Below are 27,295 nucleotides of genomic sequence, written 5' to 3'. Positions count from 1 at the left end.
GGCCTAGACCACTTACTACTCTCCGTTATCTATTTATTCAGTGCTAGTCACTTGTGTGATAGTACATCGTCGCCTTTTCACTATTTGATAAAGGCTAGCTTATCAGGAACCAGTCGAGTTCCCGTTGTCTCCCAGACTGATTCCGTGATTTCATTCGAGTAAGTAATCGAAATGACATCAATCATTAGGAAGTGACTGTTAAGGACTGAAAGAAGAGATATCCAGGATTTCGTGTGGAAATTACAGGCTGAAGACAAAGGGGAACATCGCTATATGGTACAATATATTGTTAAAGTATGAACGATAACCAAAAAAAGGACAAGAAACACACCGAAGAATGACTTTGAGTACCGTGTTTTCCGTTTATTAGACACTAATAAAATACTTATTGTACACGCGCGATATTCGCCGTTTGTCCCTAGTTGGTTTTGTGTTTCTGTTGTATAGAGGCAGAAATAGTACCCTGCAAGAAGCTCCAGGTGTAAAGTTTTCACAATCGTCGACCACACTCGGCCATTCGGTAAAAGGCCCGCTGTGCCCGCTAGTATCAAATACTCTTCCGAGTTAGTCGGTTGTTGTGTGGTAAATTTGTAAGTATTTCGGTCGCTATAATACCATACCGGGCGCTCCGTCCGTTAGAATGTATTACGTTTGTCTTGTTCCTACAGTGTTATAATTTACAACAACGATTCGTGACGATCCTCCGAGCTGCCATTGGCCTGTGTCAGGCGAGCGGCGACTATGAAGCAACAGATATTAAATAAAAAGTTCGCCGCGGAGCACAAAGCAGAAAACGTATTCGACATAATATTGGTAGCGCCGGCACTGACCGACCGGGTGCCGCCCCGGTCAGGGTTGGCTGAGGTTAAAAACAAGCAACAACGTCGGTTTCTCGTTAGGCTTAAAATAAATGTACAAAATGAACAGGAAACCGACCCTCGCCGTCGATCGGTTCTCTAAGGACGAATGCTGGCCGCAGCAGCAGCAGCAGTAGCACCGAGCCCCGGAGGAGCGGCATTGGCGGGGGCATCCTTTTTCGGTCGGAGAATAAAATTCAAATTGTACGCCGTGTTGACGGCGTAGTACACGTTGGCGTTGTTCGGCAGCAGCAGCTCTTTGTCGGGCAGCACCTGCGCCAACGTGTAGCGGTCCGGGTCGCCCTCAAGTCCCAGCTTCAGCATGGCGTTGCGTATGACTTGCGGCGTGCGCTCGTTGTTCGCCAGCATGATACTTTTGTACAGCACGATACCGTCCAGTTCGACCTGGTCCGTCTCGTACGTCACCTTGATGATGTAAAAGTCGGGCGAGCTACCCGACTTGAGCGGCGAGCTCTGCACCAGCTGCCCGTTAATGATCGGCGTCTCGTGATGGGCACCGCTCCCGTTGGCGCTCTTACTCGAGGCCGTACTGTTGTTGTGACGGGCCGACTGAGGCGTGCGGATACCGCCAGCGCCACCATTCTGGCTCGGATGGGTCGACCGCTGGCTGCTGGACGTGGTGGAGTCCATCGACAGCGACGAAACACTGCTGGCGGCCGACAGGATCGACGCGTTCGGTGGTGTAGCGTCACGATCGAGCGAATTGTTCCGGGAGCTGTAGCTGTAAAATAAAACCGTAAATTCAGACACCGAGAATTCACCGAGTCGCGGTTCGCCCATTACCTCGCGTTAGATGTGCTGTTAATATCACAGTAGAACTGAGACCCTGCCCCACTGCTCGAGTTCGACGCAATGGAGTCACTCTTCTTGTGTCCCGGAGTACCACCGGCCGCACCATTGCTGGTCGCTCCCGAAACCGTACCGTGGTGGGCCGGTGGACGTTTGGCCACCATTTCTGGGGCCGGTTCAAGTGAGCAGCTGAGCGTGTGGGCTTCGCGTTCATCGAGCACCAGCAACGAGGCGAACCACCGATCGAACAGCGGATCATCCGGCAGGTGGTATGTGTTGGCGGCACCCTGTAGCAGCTTGATCTGCGCCAACACTTCAAACTCCTTGCGCCGCTTGTCGAAGTTGATCAGCACGTCCTGCAGTGTGTCCGGTATCGCGGCGTGTATCATCGTCAGATCGGTCAGAAACGTGCCCAGGTACGGGATCGTACCGTGGCTGATCAGGGTGTTCTGCTTCTGGAACACCTTCTGCAGGTGCCGATCGTTCTCGCCGACCGTGTCGGCAAACTTGGCCGTTCCCTCGCGCATCAGCACCTCTCGCTGCGCCCAAGCGTTGTTGTCCTCCGAGAATATCCTTGCCAGCTCGTTGTACAACTCCAACTGCAAAGAGACAAGCAAATCACACTACCGATCATACATCGGATCCATCGCCGTGCGCGTCTTACCTTATCCCTCGGGAGCACGGCCCACGTCTTCGATAGGCGATAGACGGCGTTCGATTGGAGCCCCGAAATGATCGCCTTCAGTGAGGAGAAGTTCTTCAGGAGCCGCAGCTCCTGCGCAATGTCGATCCAGGTTGAGATGAGAAGCGCCCGCTCCTGGGGCTTCAGCCGCGGCTCGATCAGTATGCTGGAGATGACGCGAAACGAGACGGCGTTGAACTGCGTGACGGTGGCCAGCACCGAACCGCACTCGTGCTTGTCCCGGTTCGACCAGATCGCACCGAGACACTGGTGCGGTATGAGCCGCTTGAACAGCTCCATGTCCATGCGGGTCAGCTGCTCGGCGAAGTGCTTCACCGGAATGTTGGGAAAGCGGTACGAGTGCAGCAGGTGCGACGGCGGGCCACGGAAGGCCGGCGTCAGGCACAGGCCACCGAACTGGTCGGTGAAATCGTGATAATCGTTGGACCATGGCAACGGCGGTGGTATTCTACTGTACTTGTCTAACCTATGCGTAAACCTAGAACCAGGAGCGCGTCGTTAGCGTCATTCGGTGCCCGTGAGTTGGGGGAACTCACCTATTTAAAGCTTTAACGTGAATTTCCGATTTTGGCAAACGCTTTGAGGTGAATGCTAGCAGCCGTTGCAGATTGTCCGTCTCCCAATCCTCGGGGAACCCATCGAGCCACACGTGGAGAACAGAGACTGTAGAAAGAAGGGATCGGATTAGAATGGGCCATACACTCCACGAGTCACTCGCCACCCGCCACCGTACCTAGAGTTTTCTTGTGCTGATCGGACAGTGACTCCGGCTGCAACAGGCCCGGTTCGCTGTGCAGCTTCTCGTATCGCTCGAGCAGCAGATCCAGCACCTTCTCGGGCTGTGCGAACGTGCGGTAGGTGTTCAGGAAAACGTTAACGAACGTGCTCTCAAGCTCACCGTCGTCGGTTGCGAGCGCGTCGACCAGCCGGGACAAGGTGGCCGCCTTCACGAACCTCACGCGCACCGTTTCCCACTCCAGGTGCGAGATTTCGTCATCGGAGTCTTGCTGCGGATGGTAGGTGGTAAAGAGGAGAATTTGCAAATTAAATTATAGTAATAGTATAAAGTTATTAATAATAGTAAAATTATTATTAATGGCATTTTGGGCAGGAGTTCACAATTGGGCGACATTTATCAACAGGAATACACCGAATAAAAACACAAGGACCTTTATTCTGTCTTGCTCTCGTGTATACCCACTCGGCTTTACTTCTTAGTAATTTCGTTTCAATCTTATTAGTATCTTCCATTAAATATTTCGGCGCATAATATTTGTTCAAATAAGGTTGATAATTTAAAATTCATTTCCGTTTAGCATTTAAAAATGAGAACAACTTGAAGATAAAAATAAACTATGTTAAGGTTTTATTAAAAGAAATGAGAGACTGAATAGATAAAAAATTTAAAATTTACTGAAGTTTACTGGTTTTGTGAAGAAGTTTTTTTTTCTGACTAACATAAGTTCTGCTCCGTTGGTGGAATCAAATTACTGAGTTGATAAATTGGTCGACTAAAGAAAGATGAGACATAATCTTTCTGAATAAAATTTGAAACTTTATGTTTGATTCACAAAGAAAAAAGGTCATTAAATTAGCTAACGTTTTCAATCTCTTTGACTCGTGGATTTTTGATACGTTTTCCGTTTCCGTTTTCCGAGCGCTAGAGCTATAAAATAGGCCCCATAACCACGGGTGAGTCACTCTACTGCGGCCTCGCTGCTGGTTTCAGAACCCATTACTGATTGCCATCGGTATGTGCGAAGGGAAAACACACGCCAGTGTGCAGCCCACAACAAAGAACCACAACCGAGATGGGACAAGAACAGTGAAATGAAAAACATAACAAAACTACAATTCGTCATCCGCTGATGTCCCAACATCGTAGCGGCCTTTAATCAATTTTGTATGCAAATGATGGGGGCTCCATCGATTTTCCCTGCCACCCACCTGCCCAATCACCCGCGACAGCCCCAGGCTCTAGAACGGTGCCTTTGTTGTGTGTATTGTTTTACAAATGCCCTCCGGTAGGCGCACCGTTTAAACATCGGTGCCCCATTGCATTTGCATGGTGCAGCACCACGTGTTCCCATGCGTCTATTGCTCCACAAGCACAATGTGTCACCGGCCGCCCAGTCGGCCGGCCATGGATTCCAATTCATTCATTAACATCCACCGAGAGGTTTGGGTGCCCGGGGCGGAACTAGCTTTTTGCAAAAAAAAGTCTGTTTGCAAACACTCAGAGAGACACGGGGCTTAATTTGATAGATTATCGAACGGGTCGCCCGGCGCTAACGAGCGAGGGCCCCCGGGATGGATGACACATTATGCAACGGTCCCACCACCGATAGCTGACCAAGTGCCACCTCGCCCCACGGTGTGGTTCCCACGTTCTCGATGGCAACAATATAGTGCTGGCCGAGCAGCCCTTCGCCCGACGGTTGTATCTAATTCGATTTGCCAAGCATTTTAGACGGTGCGAGAAATGGCGGGAACGATTGCGGTATCAAAGATTTCAATCGGGAAGCATTATTGCACAACACACTTTAGCAGGGGGCCAGAGTAGAGGGCCTCAATCCGTATCCGTCGGTCGGTAATCGAATTAGTTGGGGAAGAATTTTAAATCTTTCCATAGTGTTTTCCATAGTGAAAACATACGTCTACCATGTATGTTTTCAAACAAAAACGACTTCTTGCTTGAAACAGTTGGCATAAGAAATGATAATGTACTCTTTCGTCAACAATCAACCAATCCGACCATCCATCAATCAACGACCAAAGTCCATTTGCTAACGACAGTTCAATTGTGAAGCCGAACAGATCGATTGATCGTATACTACATGTATTGAAAACTCCTGTGTCCCATGCCAGAAAAGGGTCGCATTCACTGAATTGCTTTACCAATCTTTACCGATACATCACACAAATAAGCTATGTTTTAGATACTAAAAATAAATAAAAAAAATTGTGCTTTGATACGGTGAACAATGATGAAAAGGTCCAAAAACTAAACCTAGATTGTTGTTAGAAATGCCTGAGGGAAGGTTTCTTGCTAAGCTACGCTAATCTTAAAATAAAAAGTACAGCTTAAAAGTAAAAGAATAAGTTTCAATCATTCTTTTTCTTTTTTCGAGAGAAATGAGAAAGCTTCTGAAGGCCAATAACTCACTGTCAAATCATCATTACTATTGTGTAAGCTGTATTAGTTCGGTGCCGGATGTCACAACATCTACATATCTTACAGTCCCCAGCTTTTCAGTGACAATTTATGCATAAAGCTCAGAAATTATCATTTGCATCGTATTTTTCATTAGTGGCTACTAATAACGTTTAATATGATTTTAATAATATTCAAACGTAAAACAACCTTCGAGGGTCAACGAAGCCAGCAGCAGCAGCAGCAGCAAACCAAATTAGCACCAACTCAAACTTCGCGCTCTGGAGCACAGCAAAATGTCATTAGCAGTGTGCCTGCCTGTCTGATGGCGCCCATCGAGTGCATCCGGTCCACGATGGTTCTCCGGCCGGGAGTGACATTTGGCCGGCCGCTTTTTTCCCCATTGGAAGCAGCCTACTTGCGGTTTCGAGTGCGGCCGTTCGTGCTGGAAGTCAACAAGGGCTCTGGAGCTCGGTCGGCCATCGAAAAACACCATTTATCTCTTGCGTGCTCCAGCGAAGGAAAAAATCACATCTCTGAGGCGGACATCCTTTCGCTGTAAAACTCCGAAGCCGATCGATTACCGGCGAAGGGCCAGCGAAGGGCCAGCAAGGATGTGGTTCGGTAGTAGAAGAGCATCAACCTCGAACGAGGTCTGCCGGGGCGTTTGGCAAGCACACAACCAATGGACCCCGTTTGTTCGGTCGAAGGCTGCGGTCTGACACGAAAATGAGATGACTAACGAGACGTTTTCGTCGTCTGGTGACCTGATTAGACTGCTCGGGTGGTGACCACTGATAATATGCGAGGGGCGGCTGCAAGCAAAGTATGGAGTGCAAACTCGGGCGGTACTTACACTGCTGGCACTGGGTGTTGGCCGGTGGTAACGCACCTTCTTCAGGTAGACCGTGTAGATGGCGTTCTCTTCGCGCTCTTCGCCCCACAACCGCCAGGTGGGCTGCTGGAAAGAAATGGTAGAGAGAAGAAAAACGATTTCCATAAAATCGTGATGTCTTTACCCTGGGCAGACTATATACTGTTGGGCGTGTTGCTACAAGGGCTGCTGCTATTTATAAAATTAAACCCAGTACCCCGAACTGTCAAGAGTGCGACGCCTTCTTCGATGTGTACAGAGTCTGTCGACAGTAATCGATGAGAACGAAAACTATTACAAACCACACGTAGTAAGCTGCGCTTGAGCTGCTGCCGATCCTAGCCAAGCGTATCCCTGGGACAGGGTCGTAGGTTTAGTGGAGGTTAGTTAGTGCAGACAATGAATATTTGAATTTTTTACCACCACGGTGAGTCATCTTGTGGTTGCGCAGTTGTGAAATTTAGCAATTTAAGCGATCAGCGGGAAGAAGTAGCCATAAAAAATACGCCGAGGGTCAAGTTCAAGACCATCACCAGGGTAGCGCAGGGTGGCGACTCATCTTGGTTCGCCGGGACACAAACAATGTGCGCCATTCCCGTCCGTTAATTGAACGGCAGGAAAAAAAAACAATGGAGCTCCACCGTGCACGACACGCTTTGGACGAAATTGCGCGCGGTCACAGCACGTGAGCAGCGTGAATGGTCCCCGTGTCCCGGAGCGTTTGAAGAATTGGTTACGGCCGAGGAACAAAAAATCCCTACGATTGTCAAATCCGACCGGAAAGGGGTTAACAATGGGGTGTCCTCCCGGTTCGGCGGGAGGGTCGCAGGAAGAGCGTCGTTTAGCGCTAAGACGAGCCACTACGCTACGAGGCTCGACCTAATACGGGCTCATGAATATTCAACCGGGCAAGGTCCAACAGAAGACACCTTCGGCGGACGACGCGGACTACCGCGACCGGTGACAGGGCCGTTCCTCTACAGCAAGTCTGTTGTTGGGTTCTACGGGGCTCACTAGTACGCAAAATGACGGAGGATTATCTGGTGGTGCCAGAGGACTGCCGGGAGGAATCGGATGGTCTCCACACCATCTATTACGCTGGGGGGTCACGCTGGTCGCTTCGTTCACGAGCTGCCGCTGCAGTGAACCGTGACACTTTGACACGCCATTCACGATTCGCGTGGCGTGCATGGGACGCGAGACGAATGGGTGCGGTCGGAACGTAAAATCCGACTCAATAAACTGGAACGAAAGGCTACTTTTCTTCGTCCGCTTTGGGGCGTTCCTTGGGACGTGCGAAACAATACGCGATGCATGGATTGGAACTGGAGGTCAAAGACCGCACCAAAGTTCGTTGTGACCAACGATATATTTATTGGGTTTCCTAATCAAGTACGCCCTACTGCATATGCAGACCAAGAAGCCGGTTCGGAGTTTATATTGCAATCAGACTGTCCGAACGCCAAGTCTAGGACCGTGCTCTAGAAACTTCCAGTACTTCATCGACTATCGGGCCTCAATTGATGACACCAGCGTAGTTGGGAAGGGAGTCAAATAATGCTCTATTTCGACACGCTCAGTCTGATGTCTGATGCAGTTCCCCATTCTTTCCGGTTGACACTCAATGAAGCCGGTCTTCAATGCTGGAAAACCGTTTTGTTATTGTTTGAAAGAGTTGCTCTGCGACACGACGAGCCCACGACGGTTGTGAAGCGATAAGCAAAGTGTGGGGTTACGTCGCGAGTTAAACTACAGACCCATTTCAGAATCTGACCGGGCGTACCATCATACAGCAAAGTGCTGACAGCAATTGAGAACATCACGCGCCATGAGTCACGTCACGAAACTAAGTGAAACAATAAAACCCATATTCTAGTGAGAGAAGGAAGACAGAGAGACCAGGCTTTGGGTTGGCCGGCGGTTGAGGTTATGTCAAAGTCTAGGCTTGGCAACGACAGATAAAGGGGCGACGGCTGACGGAAGTTGTAGTACTATCGTCTCTGTATATTATCACTTCTGTCGTCACATCGCCCGGCCAAACAAAAATTAGCTGCATTGCTATTCGTGTGCGCCGATGAAGCCGCGGCAGGGAGAACGATTTACGACATGTTTGCAATGAGCAATTACGCTAATGTGTTTACGGATCGTTAAGAAAGACAAGCAATGCAGGCATGAAAACATCGCCACGAGTCGAGTGGATGAACTTTGATTAAAAAAAAACCGAACCCAAGTGTTGAGCCGTTTGAGCAAACGCGATCGTGCCGCGTTGAAGAGATCGGCTGCGGATTGATCAAGCCGGGAGATATCGTCAGATTCCAAGCACATTCCGTGGTGTGCCAGATTCAATCAATCCGCACGCAAGGTTACCGCGGATGCCTCGGATGCTCCAAATACTTAACCTGTGTTTAATAGACCGACGACTCGCTTAACCTCGTTGCGAGATCCAACCCCTATCAGCCCGCTGCCGAGCTGCCATCTGTATTACCTTCACATACCACCTGGTGGTGCGCTGGCTGTGAGCGTCGGGCTGTTTACCGGCCGCGTACTTCTTGCCCATGATCTTGCTGAACGTTCCCTTGCACGAGCAGAAACACCTGAGCGATCCCTTTCCAGCGCCATCTGATGGAGAACTAACCACTCCGGCAGGTTTCACATCGTTCGCAGATCGCTGCTGCGCCGACTGCTGCTGATCGACACTAGTGCTCTGAGCCGCGAGCTGACCGCTAACCACTTCCTGTTCGCTGCTTAATGGACCCGTGGCGGTAGGACCTGCACCAGCACCACCACCGGCACCGGCTGCCCGGATCTGCTGGGTGCATTTGTGGGCCAATAGCTTCGTCTTTTCCGTCAGATTCTGGAGCGTTTCGTTGCTCGGGCAAAACATTTGCGCGCACTCTCTCGGTCGGGGGTCAGGGTTCGGCTGCTTCGGGTCCGCACTCGAAGCACACACGAGACATTCGCGAAAACCTACTAGACGCTACACGGAACACCGGAAAAGGGCACCGCGTCCGTCGGTCGGAACTCCAATCTTCTCCAATTGACCCGACTCGCTGAACTCGCCTCCGTAGGTTTGTGGTTTTTAGCCGTTCGTTTCCTCGTTCTTAATTACGATCGTCCATGAGGCTTAACCTCGCTCAACACGTCTCAATTCCGATCAATTAGAGCGCCTGATGAGTCTACGTTCCATCACTTCACTCATTTCACTGTAGTAGGCTGTGTGTGTGTTTAGTGGGGAATAGATTAGACGACGAACTACTCGAATGTTGGTTTGTCACAACACAGAGTTTAGTGGGAGCATCATTTCATACGCTGGCAACACTGACGCCGAACTCCCCTCGGATTGAGTTGTAAAAACATTTTAAATTTCCTGGGACCCCCGTAAAACCGTTTGTTAGCGGTTCAAGTGCCTGTCAGGTCGATATTCCACGCCGTCCAACCGGAAGGTGTCACACACGTGGTGCTTTTGATGTGGTTTCCTCGTGACCGCGCACCTAACGAAAGGCGCAGTACTCCATTCAGGGTGCCTTTCGTCCGGTGAATCGTGACGAGTGATGACTCATTCGAAACACCCTAACGCGCTTCACGCCCGTGAGAATTACCAGCACCAGTGCGGCCAGTACCAGTGCGAAGGCACGGCTGCTGGCGCTTAGACCCACACTGACATCATTGATCGATGGATAATGGCCACTAAAAACGGGCCGCCTAGGGACCACAACAAAACTTCTGATGAGTAATGCCGCGTTAAGTTAACACGAACCAGCAGAACCGCTGCTCTGGCAGCTTTCGGGTGGATTGTTAGTCACTCTTGAGTTTACTTATGGGCACTTCGCCCTAGTGGTCAACACGTGACGCTGAGCCAAAACACACACACAAAACGGAAGCAAAGTCCATAAACATTCTCCTGCTGAAGTTGCACTCTCTATTAGTGCACGGTCTTTTAGACGAGTTGCTCCTGATGCCTGCCTAGAGGAGGTCTACCAAATGTTTGTTTATTTCCGAATCTAAACAGCCTCCGACCAGTAGTCGACATCGGGGTCAGATGTGGCATGGATGGGTGATCGGTGATCTCCTGCGAAGCTCAACAACAACACGGTTTTGGGGGGCTACCTCCTGGCACCGAAAAGCCGGTCAGGTCTTCCCCAAGAATGTTTATGTGTCAGATCTGGACAAGAAAGTGAGAGAGATTCTCACTTCTAATGGTGTGTTCCACACTTTAGAGAAGGGTGTTCTTCCAAAAACAAGTTGTGAAAACTACGAACAACTCCATATCAACATCAAAAGGATATTATTAAGCGTAGAGCACCTTAGTTGAGCTAAAATAGCAGCAATATTAGTCAATTTAATTGAAGTTAAAATGTTTGGAAAAAACCAAGCGACTGACGGTACCACGTCCGACCTCCGTATCGGATTGAGCTATCAAAAACAAATAAAATCAATACGCATCAAAGATTCACACACAACATCGAACAAAATTGACTAATAGACTTATGTAAATTACAGGATTGTTCGGCGTTCGGTATCAGCTGTTCCAACCAGGGCACCGTTCGATGGACATATGTTCCAACGCAACGCAGCTTTCTGAGCACTCTCACCCGGAGTCTAGGCGGGTTCGCTCCGTACACTAACAGATGTCCACCACCGTGTGCGCACCGTACCGTGGAGCGGAGTTGGAAAACTATATTTACTACGATAACAGTATTCCCAATCATTTCCCTTGCTGGCGGACCGTGCCATCGACATCGTAATTAAATTCTCGCCAGCACACGCAGTCCGCTTCAGCGACTCCTCCTGTTCGAATATCTGCTACTCCAACACGGGGACCCGGTGCGTTGAACGAGAAGCCGGATGGAGAAAGATTGCAATGTTGGCCTACACCCGCCAACCCCACACTGTAGCATCCTGCCTATCGCTGGGTTGATATCTCTTACAACTCTTGCAATAGTGTCTTGGTCGGCGAAAGAGGAACCGACCGGTTTGGATAGGAGTCGTTCAACCTCGTGCCGCACGGGTCAGCTAGTGCACGGTAGTGCACTTTTGCCACTCTAGACCTACCCGTATGGTGGCGCGTTTTGTTCATTGCTTGAACCGGCGGGTGTTTCTAGCAGACGTTTACAAGACGCTCTTGGCTTCGGTTCCGTGCACCGCTTGGCTGGAAAAGCAAAACGAATTCCGCCCATCCGGACGACGACGGTGGCGGCGTACCAGACAAAACACGGGACTTGGCAATAACATGGTCGGTCCGCGGTCCAATCTCCCAAACAAACAGGATTTATTGTGTCCGGAAGCATGGTGTCCGGAGTCGTTTGCCAAACGACTCCTGCACGCCGTCCTGCGCGCCGTCCCTCGGTGGTGGTGCCGAGCCCAATGCGGGTTCTGCCAGTTCTGCGATTCCCTGCAATCTTGCCTTTTTACTCCCTTTTCTAGGCAAATCTATTGCGAAACGTTTTAATGTGCTCGACTCGCCGGCAACGGCAAGAAAGTTAGCTTATTTGGCAATGATTTCGCTAGACAGTTGGAAACAAGCTACACTCACCACGCAGCGAAAGAAGCTTCCGGTTTTAAAATATGCCATATTTTAACTTGTATGGTGCGCAGCCGAGATAATGGCTACTTCTCAAGTCTTTTCTGCGGATGCGGCGACTAATTTATACGAAGCAATAGTTTGTCCAAAAGCCACACAAAGAACACCTCGGATCGCTCGGCCGTATGATCAATACGTGGGGCGCCGTGTTTTGGCATAATATTTTCGCAATTTGCTGCAGCGTCACAGGTTCGGGCGAGGCGTTCGAAACAATAGAACGAACGCATTCCGGCGCTGGCGTTGTTTACACGGTAAATTATGAGCAAACCAAACGGATGGCTGACTAAGCCCGCATCGTATGTGTTTTGGTTTCGAAACACGTCACGGAAGAGAACAGGTCCCCTTCGAAGGGCGGTTCTTGGGTCGACCCAAAAGTCGTTATTTTTTGGTTGACTTTATATAGACCACAATGGGACTAAAATCTCTCATCGTCTTCGAGCCGTCAGGTCGTCTTCAATTGGACCGTTCTGTATCAATTTACGGTCGCCTTAGGCCTTCTACAGTCAATTGTAGTTGGTTAAGGCCTTTTAAATCGTTTCTGTCGCTATTGTTGTGATAGTTAACATCCGAATCGCTTTAACTGACTGTCCCGGATTTCCTCCAGAGTCGAGTTTATGTCCAAAGCAGCAATGGCCAAAGTGTTACGTTGACAGAAGTCAACCATAATTTGGGACTAACCCAAATCCACCGATCTCCATTAAGGGGCGATGGCTGTCTCATTTTTCCTGTACTAAATAGACACACGCGCAACAGACGCATTTTCCTATCCTGTGCCGTCACTGGAAACAGGAACTGGATGTAATCATTTTTCGCTGCCAACTAGCTTACGCAACAGCGTTTCGTCTTCGCCATGTGGTGATAGCGTGTGGCAGGGCGATTTCCAACACACACACACGTGTGTCCTGCCATGTGGAAGAAGTTGAGCTGGAAAAGGCCACATTCTTTCACCTGGTTAAACATGACGCGAAACGATCTATAACGGGCCCGACTCCGCCGACCCACCCGATCTCACCCGCGTCCGTCTAGTTAATCAACCGTAATCGATTGCAATGCCCGCGGCCATGCACCCCTCATGCCGCCCGCCCTACGTTCCGCTCCAATTCATCAGCCCGACGCGCGACACCCACCGGAAAGTGAGCGTATCGACCGACCGCGCTCCCGTCGAGTGGGAGTACTTGTTCCGGTAGTTCCTTCCGGCCATCCGGCCAGTCGCCGCTCGTCGGCTGCGAAAGTAAAGTTCCATCATCGAGAGTTGCTGCAGCTCTCTCTCTCTCTCTCTCTCTCTGTGGCCCGGGCCCGGGAAGTATTTATAGATTTCGCTACGCCATCAAAAAGTAAAGCAAAGCAACGGTCTGCCCGCCCGACGGAGCTGCCACTCTTGGAATGTTCCTCCGGCCCCTCCTCGGCAGGTGTAGGAAGGAAAACAGAATGGAATTCCAATCGGATGACGCTTGGCGCGGCCTCGAGTGGGAAACCGAGAAAAGCAACGCCAAAGCCCCAGAATATCCCATTTTGGGAGCTCGTGACTACGCAGCACCACGCTTCCTGGTGTGTGACCAAATGGGCCCTCGCGCTCCGAGTGCGCTCCGGAGTCCAAAGAAGCCTGTCTGTCACGCACGAGTGAAAACGTGTGGCGCGGATGCTTTTTATTGTTGCTGTCAGTCCCTCTCGACGACTTGTCCCCCTCTTGTGTGACTTGTTCCACACCCCGCACGTTGTCTCACAAGAAACTTCGTCGTCGGTGGTGGCGGTTCCCAGACGTCGCAGCCTTCATTTTTAAAAGGCACCTAGCGAAACTGGTTTCCGACGCGACGCGAAAGTTTGTCGTCGAGAGCCTGTCTTTTGGGGATGCCTGATGGCGGCGTACTCTCCAGTCGGAGTTCCAATCCTAAAACAAGAAGTTCGAGTGGCGAAAACAGGTTATTTTGCATACTGGCCCACTGGCCCGGTGGTGGCAGCATACTGACTGAATGTTAAAGGCTATCGGTCCGTGTGGGCCAGAGCTGTTCGCACGGGTAGAAGAATTTATGGTTTTATGGCTTTTTTATACACACTTGGCAGCCATAAATAGGATTAGGAATGTGAACCTAATGGCAATCAAATCAAAAGAAATTTCCTTCGAAAAAGAGGTTCCTTTAAATTCCAAGTCTTCCCCAGAAGGAAATTATGAAAGGGCTTGCCATTGTTTTGAGACTTTCTGCACTCGAATGGGTCCTTCCGGGAGCCATCCGCGGTGTGCCGTGAAGCAGCGTGCCATTCAGAGACGGCAGCCGAAGTACCGTCCTTCGGAGCGTATCATGAACCGAGGTTGGGCTTACACTTTCATCACAAACAATTTTCCCTTTTAAGTGTGCCTCTTGGAGCACTAAGCACAGAGCCTACGGGCCACGGGCGGGTTGTTGCGTAACAGCAGCGCAGCGCACACGACGTGTGTGTTTTTGTCATTCCTTCGTCGCCTTTTTGGGAATCTGGTGAATCTTGTGGCGAATGCGGATGCAGTTAGCGCGTAACTCGGCCGCCAGCCAAACACGGTGGTGGTCCTACGTATCTCTCTGCGATGCAGTGACGGCGCCAACGACGATGTAACTACCGCGTAGCCGTCGCTGCGTAAATCATTGGCCATGTAATTGGCTGCGGTCCGCGATTCGCGCTAGAAAAGCGTTTCGAAAACGTTAAAGTTGACACTTTTTATGGGCAAAAGGACGTCAAAACTCCGCGCCACAAATCTGCATCGAATGTTGCTTCACGCTGGTCCTTCCATTTTCTCGCACGCCGGAAATGAGGCGCGCTTTAAAATAAAGTGCTCAATCTCAGGCTGACGAGTGCTGACGGAAATCGACCGACTTGTGACAGGCAGAGCCGGCCGGTATTTCATCGTTTCGTTGAGCTGTGCACGGACCGTGAATATCCTCCGCCTGTGGTGACAATGGAGACAAGCAGTTTCATTCATCACCGGCGTCCTCCGATGGGGAGGGCTTCCATACTCGTCGGTCGGAGCATACAGAAAACCCACTTCAGCTGCGGAGTGTCCTCCCGAACGTGCACCGTTTGCTATGTCACCTGCGCTCGGGAGGACGAATCTCCGCGTGCCTTCCTGTCTGTCTGGAGAGTCCCACGGAAACAAGTACCCACCCCACCCTTGGACAAAGCCCTCCCCCACAAAAACGTGGACCCTCTCGTGGAAAAACCGAACCAACACGCGACCGCTTCGTTTGCGCAAACGGAGCTCATTTCCAGCGACTGTCGGCCGGACCGGTACTGGTGGGAAACGTGCCTTCAATCTTGCGCCCAAACCCAATCACTCCAGAGAGCGGCCTGGAGGGCTGAGAATGACTTGGAACGCAAAAAAGGGGCAGTTTGATGGGCACCGCCGTGGAAATCTGTTATTCTTTAATTATGCAACCGAACGAAAATGCCGGCAACGCAGCGGGAAAACTGCGAACGCCGCGCGACAGATTGGGACTCGCGGGTGTACCGTTTTTTTCCGGGTGGTAATTATAAAATATAGCCGCCGGAGGGTCATTAAAAATTTCAAATAACCCCACAAGAACACAAGAAAAAAGAAACCAAAAAGGTTTCGCTGGGCCGTGCTGGGCAAACATTTAAGCGTTTCTTTCCATGACAGTTTCAGGCGGAGCGCGTAAAATAAGAGTTTTAAGAACTCTAATTAATTCTAACTTCAATCACCAGGTCTGCCGGTTAACTAACCGAAGATTCTCCATGGTTCACAGTTTTTAATGAAGGTTTATGTCTCATGTCTAAAAAGGCCCTCCTTCTAATATAATCCCAACAGCAACATCCTTCATTGATCAAAAACCGCACATCCCCGCGAAAGGCAACTGACCGACCTATTTGTAGCCTGGCTTGACCAATAAAGGGCCCCAACCTTTGGCCTTGACTGCAGCCTATTTTCAGTAGAAAGAACCATCCGAGAAGGGCTACCGAAGCACGTGGTGTCCGAGCCTCAGACTTTGGGCGAGTGTAAGGTAATCACCGCCGACTATTTATAGGAAGCAATGCACCATCGAAAGTGGCGAACACCGATTGGTCGTCCCACGGAGCGACATGTCGATTTTCAAATCTCAGGAAGTTAGATCAGCCCCACCCGGAAATGCACTGCCCGTGATGCCTGCCGTGCTGGAGGTTTAATGGGATTTTAATGATAATCGAGTGACGGAAGAGAAACCGTCGTTTATCCTAAGGGCGCCCGCGACTTTGACTTCATTTCATGCTTTCTACACGACACGGCGTCTGACGCACGCATTTGTTTTATGCTGCCGCCAGCATAACACACCGTGCCACGCCACGCCGCGGTTTTGGGTTTTTTTCGTTTCTTTTTTCGTGTAAAAATAAACCACACATTTCACGGTTCACTGCCACGATCGGTGAGCTGGTGAGCGGGTGAGACGCGGCTCATCTCATCGCTGCCGAACGCGTGAGTCGGTCTCACTCCGCATCCTAGCAACCAGCGTTAATGTTTTGCGGATCGCGATCAGCGCGCCGTTTACATTGCCCTTTACGCAACACCGATGCTGGTAATGATTATGATGGTCGCGGTCAGCAACACGGTACGCGGGCGCGATCACCAGCCACCGGTCCGAAGGACGCTCCATCGTATTATTATTGTGGTTAAGTGTCATTAGTGGCTGGTGAGCCTGAACGGTTGGCCACAAAACAACACTAAATCTCGGGAACGGGCACCACAACAGCTCAACACTTTCACCGGAGAAGGAAACACTAAATTATGGACTAACAACATTTTGCCACTTCCAACCGTGTAGTGTGACCCGTGAACCGACCTTACCGGCGCGTCAATCCACCGAGTCTTCGACGACATCCGCGAGTACCGAACGGAACGTTGCGAACGGAGCGACACGCGGTTTACGACTAACCCGTTTTCCATACGAAAACATCACAATCGCTGCGCAGCGGGCACAAACGCTGATGATGATGATGCTCGGGGGCGACCCCCCGACCCCCCAAACACAGTGGGGAATTTGTATGAGATAGGTGGACATATTTGTTTTTAGGAAGTATCTACGGACTTTTTTCAACTATTTTGTTTTCTTTGCACGCGATACACACGTTCAAGTATAATAAATAAGATTGACGAATAATAAATAAGAAGCATAAGACCAGGCGCCTCCTTATGTATCAAGAATTGTTTTCTTAAAATAAGCCTAGCGGACGAAGTCCCAGGAAGTCGCAAGCAAAACTTGCTGGAAATAGTTTAAAATTACCTCAATTTTAATTGTAATGTCTTCTTTAGGCGAAACAACGCGAAACATTTTTTACTGCATTACCGAAGTTGAAAAACCGTAAAAAACCTTGTTCGTAGTTTTCTATAATAATTCCCGATAAAAATGTACTAGCAATGCCTTAACTTAAACATTTTATTATTTCATATGAAAGAAGGATTCATCACCCTTCGAATGATGTATAATATAGGTAAATTGCCATTGCAGAACTCTGCTAACGATCGCGTTAAAGTAGCTGATAAAAGTTGGTTCTAAAGAGACTTAAAGATAGAAAGAAAAGACCTTGACGGATAAATTCTCGAAAGCTACGCAACATGGAAGGCTTGAGATTCGGATTAGTCATGGTCAACTTATGTATTATAGGAAACTCTTAGTTTTTTAAGTTATTTTATGACCGCCTTTTACCCATAGTGCCCCGGTGCCCTTCGTTGGGCGACGGGAACGAAATCAACAAAAAAACTCGATGCGTTACACTTCGATGTTATAAACAACTTCTCGCTGTGCGCACGAACTGTCAGACAACACGAAGCGCCCGCGACCCGCGAGTGTAACGCTCGTAACGCTTCCACCGGGTGGGATGAAAAGTGACTTGGTTGGATGTTGAGTTAATTTTTTTATTTGGTTTACTGACCAACTAGACACTGTTTACAAAAAACATTAATGAATTTGAAGTCTGAGCATTTTTGGCATTTTCAACAGAAGTTTGGATCAGAAAATTTTGCCTTGAAAATGTTTCGATTTACAGATCCTTTTGCGGGGAATTTAGAAGTTTGTGGCGACTAGGTTTGATCAAATAATCTATTGAGTAAAAGGGTACAGGCACTAGTGTGAGCTTTGATTAGCAAAAACATTAAGAAAGCGATGGAATTGGTGCTTCAAAATCATTACAAGCTAATTGGGTCGTGGTCCATGTTTTCGGGATACGAGACGATGCGAAGAAAGAATTGCCCGTAAAGAGCATCAAACCAGAGTTTCCACTTTGATGATGTTTTTGAACAAAAGCTCAGCCAGAATGGTTAAACAAGCAGCGAACAAAATTTGCCAAAAACACGTTCAGAGACGATTCACGCTTTCAAGGAAATATCGCACGAGTTGACTCTCGAAACACTAATTAAAAACTTTATTACTTCCTACTAAGTGGAAGAAGGGATAAGAAACACAACCAAACCAAACGAATCAATCAAAGAATGTTCTTTTATCCTAAGAAATTGCAACATAAACTGTCGTTAAAACATTGTGCCATCGTTTGCATATCAACATGAATCGACGGACAGTTCGCAACGCAACATTGAACGGCATCATGCTCCACTTCCGTGAAACCTGCGCACCATAGAGGATGATTTAATGGACGCCGCCTAATGCGGCTTTGAGCCTCTCCAAAGCTAAACCCCAATTAATGACGCCGAAAATTGACAATTTTGACAGCCGGAAGATGGAAAAAAAAGATTGTCCGTCCACTCCGTTAGTAATTATTTTGAATAGAAAAAAGCCAACAGCAGCAAAAAACGGTTCATACAGTAGAAATGGGTGGGTGGCCCGCGCCGAGGGTGGCATGGTCGGACGGACGGGCGCGCATAACGCAGACAACGCGCAACACATTAATGACTATTTTATATTGTTTTCTTGGGCGCCCAGCTGGAACCGAAAGCGCCGTGCGGAAGTGCGGTCGGGCCGCCAGAGGGTCCGTAGGCTCGAACACACACACACGCACAGTGGACTGGACATTAAATCGGTTGAAAATGAGAGGGAAAAACGCAGCACCGCTGGCGAGGTACGTGTGAAACGGATTTCTGTCCCCGGCGAGGGGTTGTGACCCACGGGGGTTGTTGATATTATTGAAGCAAAAACTCCACCAAACCAAACAACAACATCAGCAGCAGCAGCAACAATAACAACAACTATTCTCGTGGCTCGTGAGAACCTCGTGCAGAACAACCTGCTTCAGACGTCGCACGAGACACCACTCGTTGGTTGTTAGCCATTGACCCACGGGACGCCGGTTATGCTTAGCGATGCGAGTGACGTCACGGTTGGGCGGGTTTCTAGCAAAGAACCTGTAGCTCCGGCCACCAAACGCCGGAGATGCAACGGATTGCGACAAATGGTGCCCGGAGCTATAGTTTTCCCTTTAAGCTTGCAATGAAACGTGGAAAAAGATCCCCTAACGGGCCCCGGAGGATGGATTCGGATCAGGGAACGGTGCCCCACCGTACATTTCATCGTCATCTTCGAAAGATTCGTCGGGATGCGGGAAGCGGAACGTGACACACGATACTTAACGATTCGTTGGCTTCACGAGAGATGGTTGTAGAACAAAAATGCGACGAGATTGTTAATTCGAGCAACCATCAGCGTCATGAACCGATTAGCGGAGGCAGTCAAGTCAGGTATTACGTGTGGGCGCCCTTATTAAAAGGAATTATGCTTTAAAACTTAAGTGCTACTATGTTTCCAACTCATCAGCAGTCAACAGAAGTGAAAAGAAAAATCGGTATTAATTGGACAAAAGTGGGGCTAATAAGGTTCAACGAAAGTGGTGAGTCGTCGATGGTAGAATTTTCCTAGAGTTGTTTTTTCATACGACAGTTCACGTTGTTTCTTCTAATGTTACTGAGCTCCAACACAGTATTCTGGTTCAATCTACGGTGTTCCTATAATGGACCCAATAGCTTGCCTCACTTATTTTATTTAAATGTTTATTCTATTATTTATTTATTATATTCAATATTTGCAAGAACATGTTTGTGGCGTATTTTAACAAAATTACTTATTCATAAAACACCTCTACGGAGCAACTGATAAACTAGAACGTTTTAATGAACTAATGTCCGAAATTCGTTGCAAAAGTACTTTGAAAACTCAACAAAGCTAACTTTACTGTCGAATCTAAAACGAAAGCTAGAGCAAGGAATTCTTTCAAAATATTTATGAAATTGAATAAGAAAGACGGATGTTCGTACAGTATAAACACGAAACATACCTTCGGTAGGCCGTTTTGGTCTTAAAAGCAGTGTTTATGGCACGGAGATGAACGCTTCTAGTTGTAGAAATGAAGCATTCTTGGTGCCCTGCCTCGAATGTTTATATAGCCCGAAGGTTTTGTGTGCAATGTAATATCCCACTGACCCGTGACTTCAATAATGAAGAAAATGAGAGTTTCGTCAGAACGTGGCCATCTGTAGATTGCTTGCTGCTACTACTGCTACTCGGGGAGTACTTCTACCCCACTTTAATTGGTTCGAACGCCCCAGGGTCCCCAGAACCGTGGGCCCCAGAACGGAAATCGTTAACCGCCTACGGGCGCAGGACGGCAACGGCGTTGCGTTAGGTGTCGCACCATTCGGAGCGTTAAAGCGATCCAATAAGCGTTCGTCAGCGGTTAATACGATCCCGACGGCCGGATTGAAGTGTGCAGTCGGGTTGGTTGGCTCATATTCCAGCCCTCTTCTCCGAAGTGCGCAATTAGCTTTGCGCGCGATCACATTTCCAAAAGGCGCTCGTATGTGGGCGGTTGGGGTTGAATCATATGCCACGCGCATTGCGAACGTTCGTACCGGAACCGTCTCAACGCCAGCACCGAAAACGCTCAACCGAAGACACCGACGCGGAAATTGGTGACCCAATTTGAACTTCCCGCACTGGATCTGCTATGCTGGTGGGTTCGGGCCTAGCGCCAACAGATGAGCCGGCTTGATGAGAGTCCGATTGTTTTTAATTCAGCTTCATCGAGGCCCGCGATAGGCCCCCATAATTAGGAGCCGCACCAGTTGGTGCGAACGATTACGCATCAATTGGACCGTTTATTTTCGGGTATACGATCCGAACAGTAACCGAACCCCGTCCGAAAACGGTTGTTGGACCAACACAAACACTCCGAACCGAACCAGGCGCAATGGGTTCTTATCGGTGGCCAGTTACAGGCGGGCGGTTAGGACGAGGGGGAACTAACCCGTTAAGCCCAGCTTTCAAAGGCTCGGGTGCCCTAGAAATGGTTTCTTTTCTTCTAAATCTAGTGCGAAGCAGAAAGCGATATGATTAGCGTGAATTTTGGCACGGCGAGCCTGTCAGATGTTCCGCATGGTGAGCGATTTGCAGTGACGTCTGCCTCCTAATTGGCCGCCAGATTTCAGCCATCCATCCGCAAATTAGCATCATTTGCGTCATGTTGAGCTGAGCGCCAATCAGCGAAATTCGGTCAAACTTTTCGGAATCATTCGGCGGCGATGGAGGCCAACTTCCGGAGTGTGGCCAAATCATCGTATAATTGGTAGTCCTACGGAAGATTTCCATTGTCCCATTTGCCATTGCTCATTTTCATTTGTTGCTTGCATTGTAAAGAAAATACTGAAACATACAGAGTCCGCGAAAGCCCCATTAGAACTCTCCATTCAATTCTTCGCATTGGACGTCCCAATATAGGATGTTTAGATTTTAAACTACCGATTAATTAACTTCTAAAACGTCAAACTTCATTCTGGAAATTGAAGACATTTAGTAACAAAACATTTAGCTCGAAAATGAACAAGAAGCCGTAACGGTCGATGGCGTCGACAGCGACAGCGATAGCCACATAAACCCTATAGAAAGTAGAACTGTTTTATTGATTATCTCAACGTCGTCTGGAGCTGCTATCAGCATTCTTGTCACCTGTGGCCATGCAAATGATAACCGAAAACATTGATATGCTCCCGCTAGCTTATCTGATCGAATGATAAGGCATAAGACCAACCACCGGGCGACCACTATCAGTTCCCCAATTGTTCGCCACTGCTGATGAAGGTTCCTAGATCAACATTGCATGCGCACTATCCAATCCACGGAACAGAACTCGCGTACCAGGCGCACTGACGTAGGTTCGCGCGAGTCTGCTACCCGTTCTAATCAACGGCTCCATTGAGATCTCGGATGCGGCCCCTTTGATGAGTCAATCCACGGACGAAGCAGACGGAAAATACGATAGACCACCGGTCTGCGACAGCCACTTGTCTGTGACGACTACGATCAATGGCCCATCAATCATTTTCGCATCGTGCGTCTTCCGGAACTACTCGTCTTTGAGGATATCAGATAGAGGAGGGTTCTTTACAGCGTAACCGTGGTACATTCGTTCGTTCGACCCTGGCCGGGGATGATGATGGATGCCACCGGGAGAGATGTCGCTCCTACACGGACCGTCCTTATCTGACGTCGAACGATGCACTCGATATCGATAACGGGCACCAGGTCGCAGCAGGAGAGTTATAAAATCAGTTGCCATCCCACCGGGCGCGCCCAGTACACTTTTTGGGTGCGCTAGTGTTTGGCTGTGACCCAGACGAAGACGACGCCGACGATGAAAGGTAGCGCCGTCTTGGGGCGGGAGGTTTGTGATCAGTCCGTGACAGACCTTCTTTTCCCTAGGATCAACGGCAACCCTGTTGCTGCTGCTGCTGGTGGTTGCGGCCACCGCCAACTCCGACCCCGGACCGATCTGTCGCCCGACGGGCAAATACCTGGTGGAGAACCCGCGTGACTGTCGCTCGTACTTCTACTGCTTCGACGGCCAATCGTTCTATGGTCAGTGCTCCGATGGGTTCCGGTTCGATGCCACCCGCCAATCGTGTCTACCGGCCACCGTCCAGGAGTGTTACGCTTGCCCGGCTCACGGCGCCGGCAATGTGCCCCATCCGACCGCCTGTGACAAGTTTGTGCTCTGCTTCCTGGGAGTGGCACACGAGCGCTCGTGCCCGGCCGGGCTACTGTTCAACTCGCACCTCGCCCAGTGCGATCTGCAGGCCAAAGTGCACTGTAACAAGCGGAACTAGGCAGTAGTAGTGGGGACCATGGGGGCGCACTAATGTGACGTCATGAAACGTCGCAACATCATCGGGGGGACGGCGATGGGGGGCTTAGTTTTACGTTCCAGGTGGCATTGCTGTTACGGTTACACGCGGGGCACCGAGAATAGCTTTAATTGGGAATTGGTGAATAAAAACTCTAGGTAAGCTTTAGCAGACCGTGGCCAGCTTTGGGCTTTGGGCCAGACCGAACCGGATGTGTGCCCAACAGTATGTCTCGCAGAAGCACGTGCTTACTTTCCCTTTAAACCACCGCACGCACACATTCCACGAAAGTCGGGCTGGCGGCCGTTTTCTCTTGGGCCGGATCTTGGGGAAGCCAAGCCAGATTTTGGGTAGCTGGCTGTGGTGTGATGCTTGTCGGGGATAGCATTACCTGCGAGGTTCCAACAGAAAACTTGGATGGCATGGAGACAACAAGAGCGAAGGAGAAAGGCAGCGAAACTTGGCAGCCTGCCGTTCCGCTCGATTAGGCAACGGTTTGGCGTAGAATTTGCGAAATTATGTAGCCACGCTTCACACGCACAACCACCATGTATATTAATGTTTCAAGCTGAGACCTGAGCGGCCGGCCGAAAGTGGACCGCGCTAACGTGCAGATTTTTGCGCGATGTCGACCGGACGGCCCGGATCCCCGTTTTGGGGCACGAGAAAAGGTTTGAGGCATTCGAAAGTTTTCGGAACCTGTTTATGTATGCGGAGTAACCGGGAGCATCACTCGCTGTAAGTTTGCTGTAGCGGCCGCAGACATTCAATCATCTTAATGGCCGATCGGGATCGGACTTTCGGATGCACACCTCGGCAGGCATCGGCTTTTCGGTAATTGTGTTTACTGCGGTTTTTTTCCAACACAATTCATTATGTTTTATTGTCTCGCGCCTGACTGTCGGACATGCGTTTAGCTGAGAATGGCAGACCCGGGTCCGAGAGAGAGAGAGAAAGTCCATCGTTGGAGCGCTTCCTAACAAGCTCGTACCCTTAAAAATTCAATAAACCCACCGCATCTCATCAGCCACGCGTAATAATGATTTTCGAACATCGAAAGGGAACAGCCAAGAAGACGGTGGAGCCACTCTCTCGCCCCGTCCGCTGGTCCCCGCACCAGAAGCACTTTCACTGCCACAAACATTCCGATCGACCTTCGGTGCTGAGTGGCTCAATTATAATTTCGTTTATTCCAATCATGGGCAAGTGCATCGCTGCCAGAGCCATGCATTCCTAACCAGCCCCAAAGCAACCTTGCGGGGCCTTGGTCTGCCTGCCTGCGGTGTGTATCGGGCACAGGGTACGCATTCCAAGGCAGACACAGCATTAGAAAGTGAAACGAATCGCCGGCCGAAGAAAGATTTGAATTAATCGACGTCAACAACTCCGGGCCGGGCTGGGTGTGGTGCAGTTTTAAAGCTGGTACGTGTTTCAATGCGCCCGATCCTCGATGGCAGGTGGACCTAGTATCGAACTGGCATCGGAGACTTTTCTGCTTACTTGCGATGGGTTCGGCCCGGTCTAGCGCGAATGTCACACCAATTTGTGACCACTTTTTCCTATCGAATGACGGTGCCACCTCAAACACCTCTCTCTCGTCTGGCGAATGGGACCAAACGCGGCGTGATCACGCGGCCCACGCCTTGCTGGCCGCCCCGTTGTCGATGGCGCAATCTGTGTGTTTTCCGTGACACCGTGAGATTAATTGATCTGCAAGAAAATGTCACTCAAAAACCCTAACCTAGAAACCCGAGCCGTTTGTGGGACGATTTTTGCAACCACGACTTTGTCCCAACTCGACTGAGCTGGCGACGACTCACGACTCTGAGATCGGCACACCACGGGACAAACGAACGCCTTGAGTTGGGTATTATTATTCAAGATATGCGTACGCCCAATCGCTTCAGTCGACCCGGTGTGAAGGGGACACCGAGCTAGGCCCTTGCGCGGGAGTATCGGCTCGGAGCTGCGGATCGGTCAATTCTTCGACCTCCCGCCCAAGGTGCAGAAGAGCGCCGCGCCGTGTGCGAATGGTCTCATCCGTTGCGTTTCGGTTAATCCATCACCTTGACTTTCTTCACGCTTCACCAGCGGCGCCTGTAACGCCACACTCGTCGGTGCCGCCGCCGCCCCGGCTCCAATGTAGGTCAATCGGCAACGAGTGCGCCGCCACCGCCGCCGCCGCAGTTCATGAACGGCGCAGGAATTCGCAGTTCGAAACTCTGCCCGACGAGTGCGCGTGATGGCGTGTCGTGTTCCCCGCCCCGACACGGCCACATGGAACCTCTGTCGTGGATCTTCTTCGCTGTCAATCTAATCTGAGAGGTGACTCCAATTTCGCATACCAAAGGGGCGTCGTGGGTTGTATTTGGAGACGCGCGCCGCGTGACACGACACCTTCGGACGGTACCTCTGACGCGACGGACGCAGAGTTTTGGGAAATCACAAACGCGGGAAAAGGTGCCTAAAATTGCGAACAATTGTTCGCTCGAGTTCCAGCAGACCTCTTTTCCGAGGACGATCCGATTGTAAATCTCATTCGTTGTTTCTTTGACGGACATTCCTTTGTTGGCCTCGGTTTGATCGATATCGACGCGAAGTTGCGGTTTCAAAATCGGAATTAAAGCTCCACCCTTCAAGCGATGAAGAATGGTTTGGAAATTTAAAATCCGAAAACAATAAACAAATAAACGCTTTCGATCTGTTTATTTTCTGCGAAACTCTTCTCTATTGGTTCTTTTGGCTTTAGGAGTAGTTCTCGGAAAAGTGGACTCAATTCCCAGATTGATTTCTGAACAACTTTCGGGTAATCTTTTATTAACTTGAACAGAAACAAAAGGCTTCGGTGTTGGGGCTTTCTGGCCACACTCTGTGCTGTGGACAACCCTGAGTTCAGCTCAACCGCGGGTGGCTCTGCTACTAAACTTGGAGTGGTACCACTAAATCACTCCCCCTTTTGATGGACGGTCTCTGGGCTATCTAGGCATGGCCATCGCTGCGAATGCCACCACGCTGAACAGAGCACCCGAAAAATTGGTCCCATTTCCCAAAAGTGGCCATCATAAAACAGCGAAACACCATCATCTTTGCCAACGCAGCCAGCTCAGCCCGCGTTCCACGCCGTGGAACAATAGACAGAAGGCTCCACAAACTGGTTCACACGGTGTCGAATGGCACAATGAACTTCCCGCGGCAGACAGGTGTGTATGTGACACGTTGCCTCAATTTCAAGCTCTCTCTCCCTCTATCTCTCTCTCTGTCTCGTTCATTCGCTATCGCGGTCGGTGTCTCGGGTTGGCGCGACGCAGCAAAATGTGGCAGCGAGGATCAGAGTGTCACTTTTCAATTGTAAGCCGCACCGCGGTTTGAAAGGCAATTTTATTACCTCCAAGCCCCGAAGCCCCGAAGCCCGAAAGTGTACACGTTGAACAGTGTGAGAAAGATTGGCCACGGAATGCGCCTACTCCGAGTTTGAAATTCAAATTAACGGCCAATTTACAGGGTGCTCATAAAACGGTGGGCTAAGTGCCAATGGAAATGAGTGACGCTTTCGTAGGTCGATAGGCTCATGTTGTTTTGGTTAGTGAGAGATAGTGGCGAAGAGGCTAGCTTAAACGAAAACACGTACCAAACTGTCCGCATCTCCAGTGCCGCTCGCCGTACCGTTGCTCATTGTGTCCGATCGGTTCGCGGTCGGCGTCGCCCGGAACGGCAATCCATAATCCGACGCGTTGGGTCGTCGTCGCCGTCGGCTGCCAGGCCACCGGTCTTCGGCCACCTCGGTTAGTGCGCCTAAAAATTCCTCAAATTCACTTCCGTAAGCACGTTCCAATGGCAAAACACCGCACACATACACACTGCAGAGGGTGGCTCACCGTTCAACCGTTTGCCAAATGCGAAGTCGAAAACGGGACACTCTTCTCCGGCACCGGCACTCGGGTCCGGCTCCACTAGTAATTTCTACCAAACTTGGCGGCCCGACAGCACACTTTCACATTTCCGGCCCGGCACCCGCTGGGGGCTCCCGTTTTCCAGCCCGATTTTCTCGGCCGGTCGAACACAAGCACGATCGGAGCGGGGCGAATAAGTAGACTTAACAGGCACGACACGACTTGTAACAAAATGCACTCGAACACGAGGGTGGCAGCGCCGGGCACCGCCCCTTGCAATCTCTCGGGCTGGCCGGTGGAAAATCGAACACCATCGAGCGTATTGATGAATTTTCACTTTTCACCA

General features: G+C 50.0%; 2 protein-coding genes across 2 annotated transcripts; one reads left to right on the top strand and one right to left on the bottom strand.

The window, feature by feature from the left end:
- Nucleotides 1-356: 356 nt before the first annotated feature.
- LOC128276990 (ral guanine nucleotide dissociation stimulator-like 1) lies at nucleotides 357-8,987 on the bottom strand. Its single transcript, XM_053015446.1, is given in 7 exon segments — nucleotides 357-1,593; nucleotides 1,662-2,266; nucleotides 2,332-2,821; nucleotides 2,856-3,033; nucleotides 3,104-3,377; nucleotides 6,381-6,482; nucleotides 8,884-8,987. Coding segments are annotated over 7 exon segments (2,358 nt in total). The 5' UTR covers nucleotides 8,956-8,987; the 3' UTR covers nucleotides 357-956.
- Nucleotides 8,988-22,569: 13,582 nt separating this feature from the next.
- On the top strand, nucleotides 22,570-23,041 carry LOC128278584 (probable chitinase 10). The gene is made up of 2 exons (XM_053017312.1): nucleotides 22,570-22,576; nucleotides 22,638-23,041. The coding sequence occupies exons 1-2, from the start codon at nucleotides 22,570-22,572 to the stop codon at nucleotides 23,039-23,041; spliced, it is 411 nt and encodes a 136-aa protein (XP_052873272.1).
- The last annotated feature ends 4,254 nt before the right edge of the window (nucleotides 23,042-27,295 follow it).

Source organism: Anopheles cruzii, chromosome 2 (genome assembly GCF_943734635.1).
Source record: "Anopheles cruzii chromosome 2, idAnoCruzAS_RS32_06, whole genome shotgun sequence".
Taxonomy (NCBI): domain Eukaryota; kingdom Metazoa; phylum Arthropoda; class Insecta; order Diptera; family Culicidae; genus Anopheles; species Anopheles cruzii.
The sequence above is the reverse complement of the archived record's forward strand: the minus strand, read 5'-3'. Positions and strand labels throughout refer to the sequence as shown.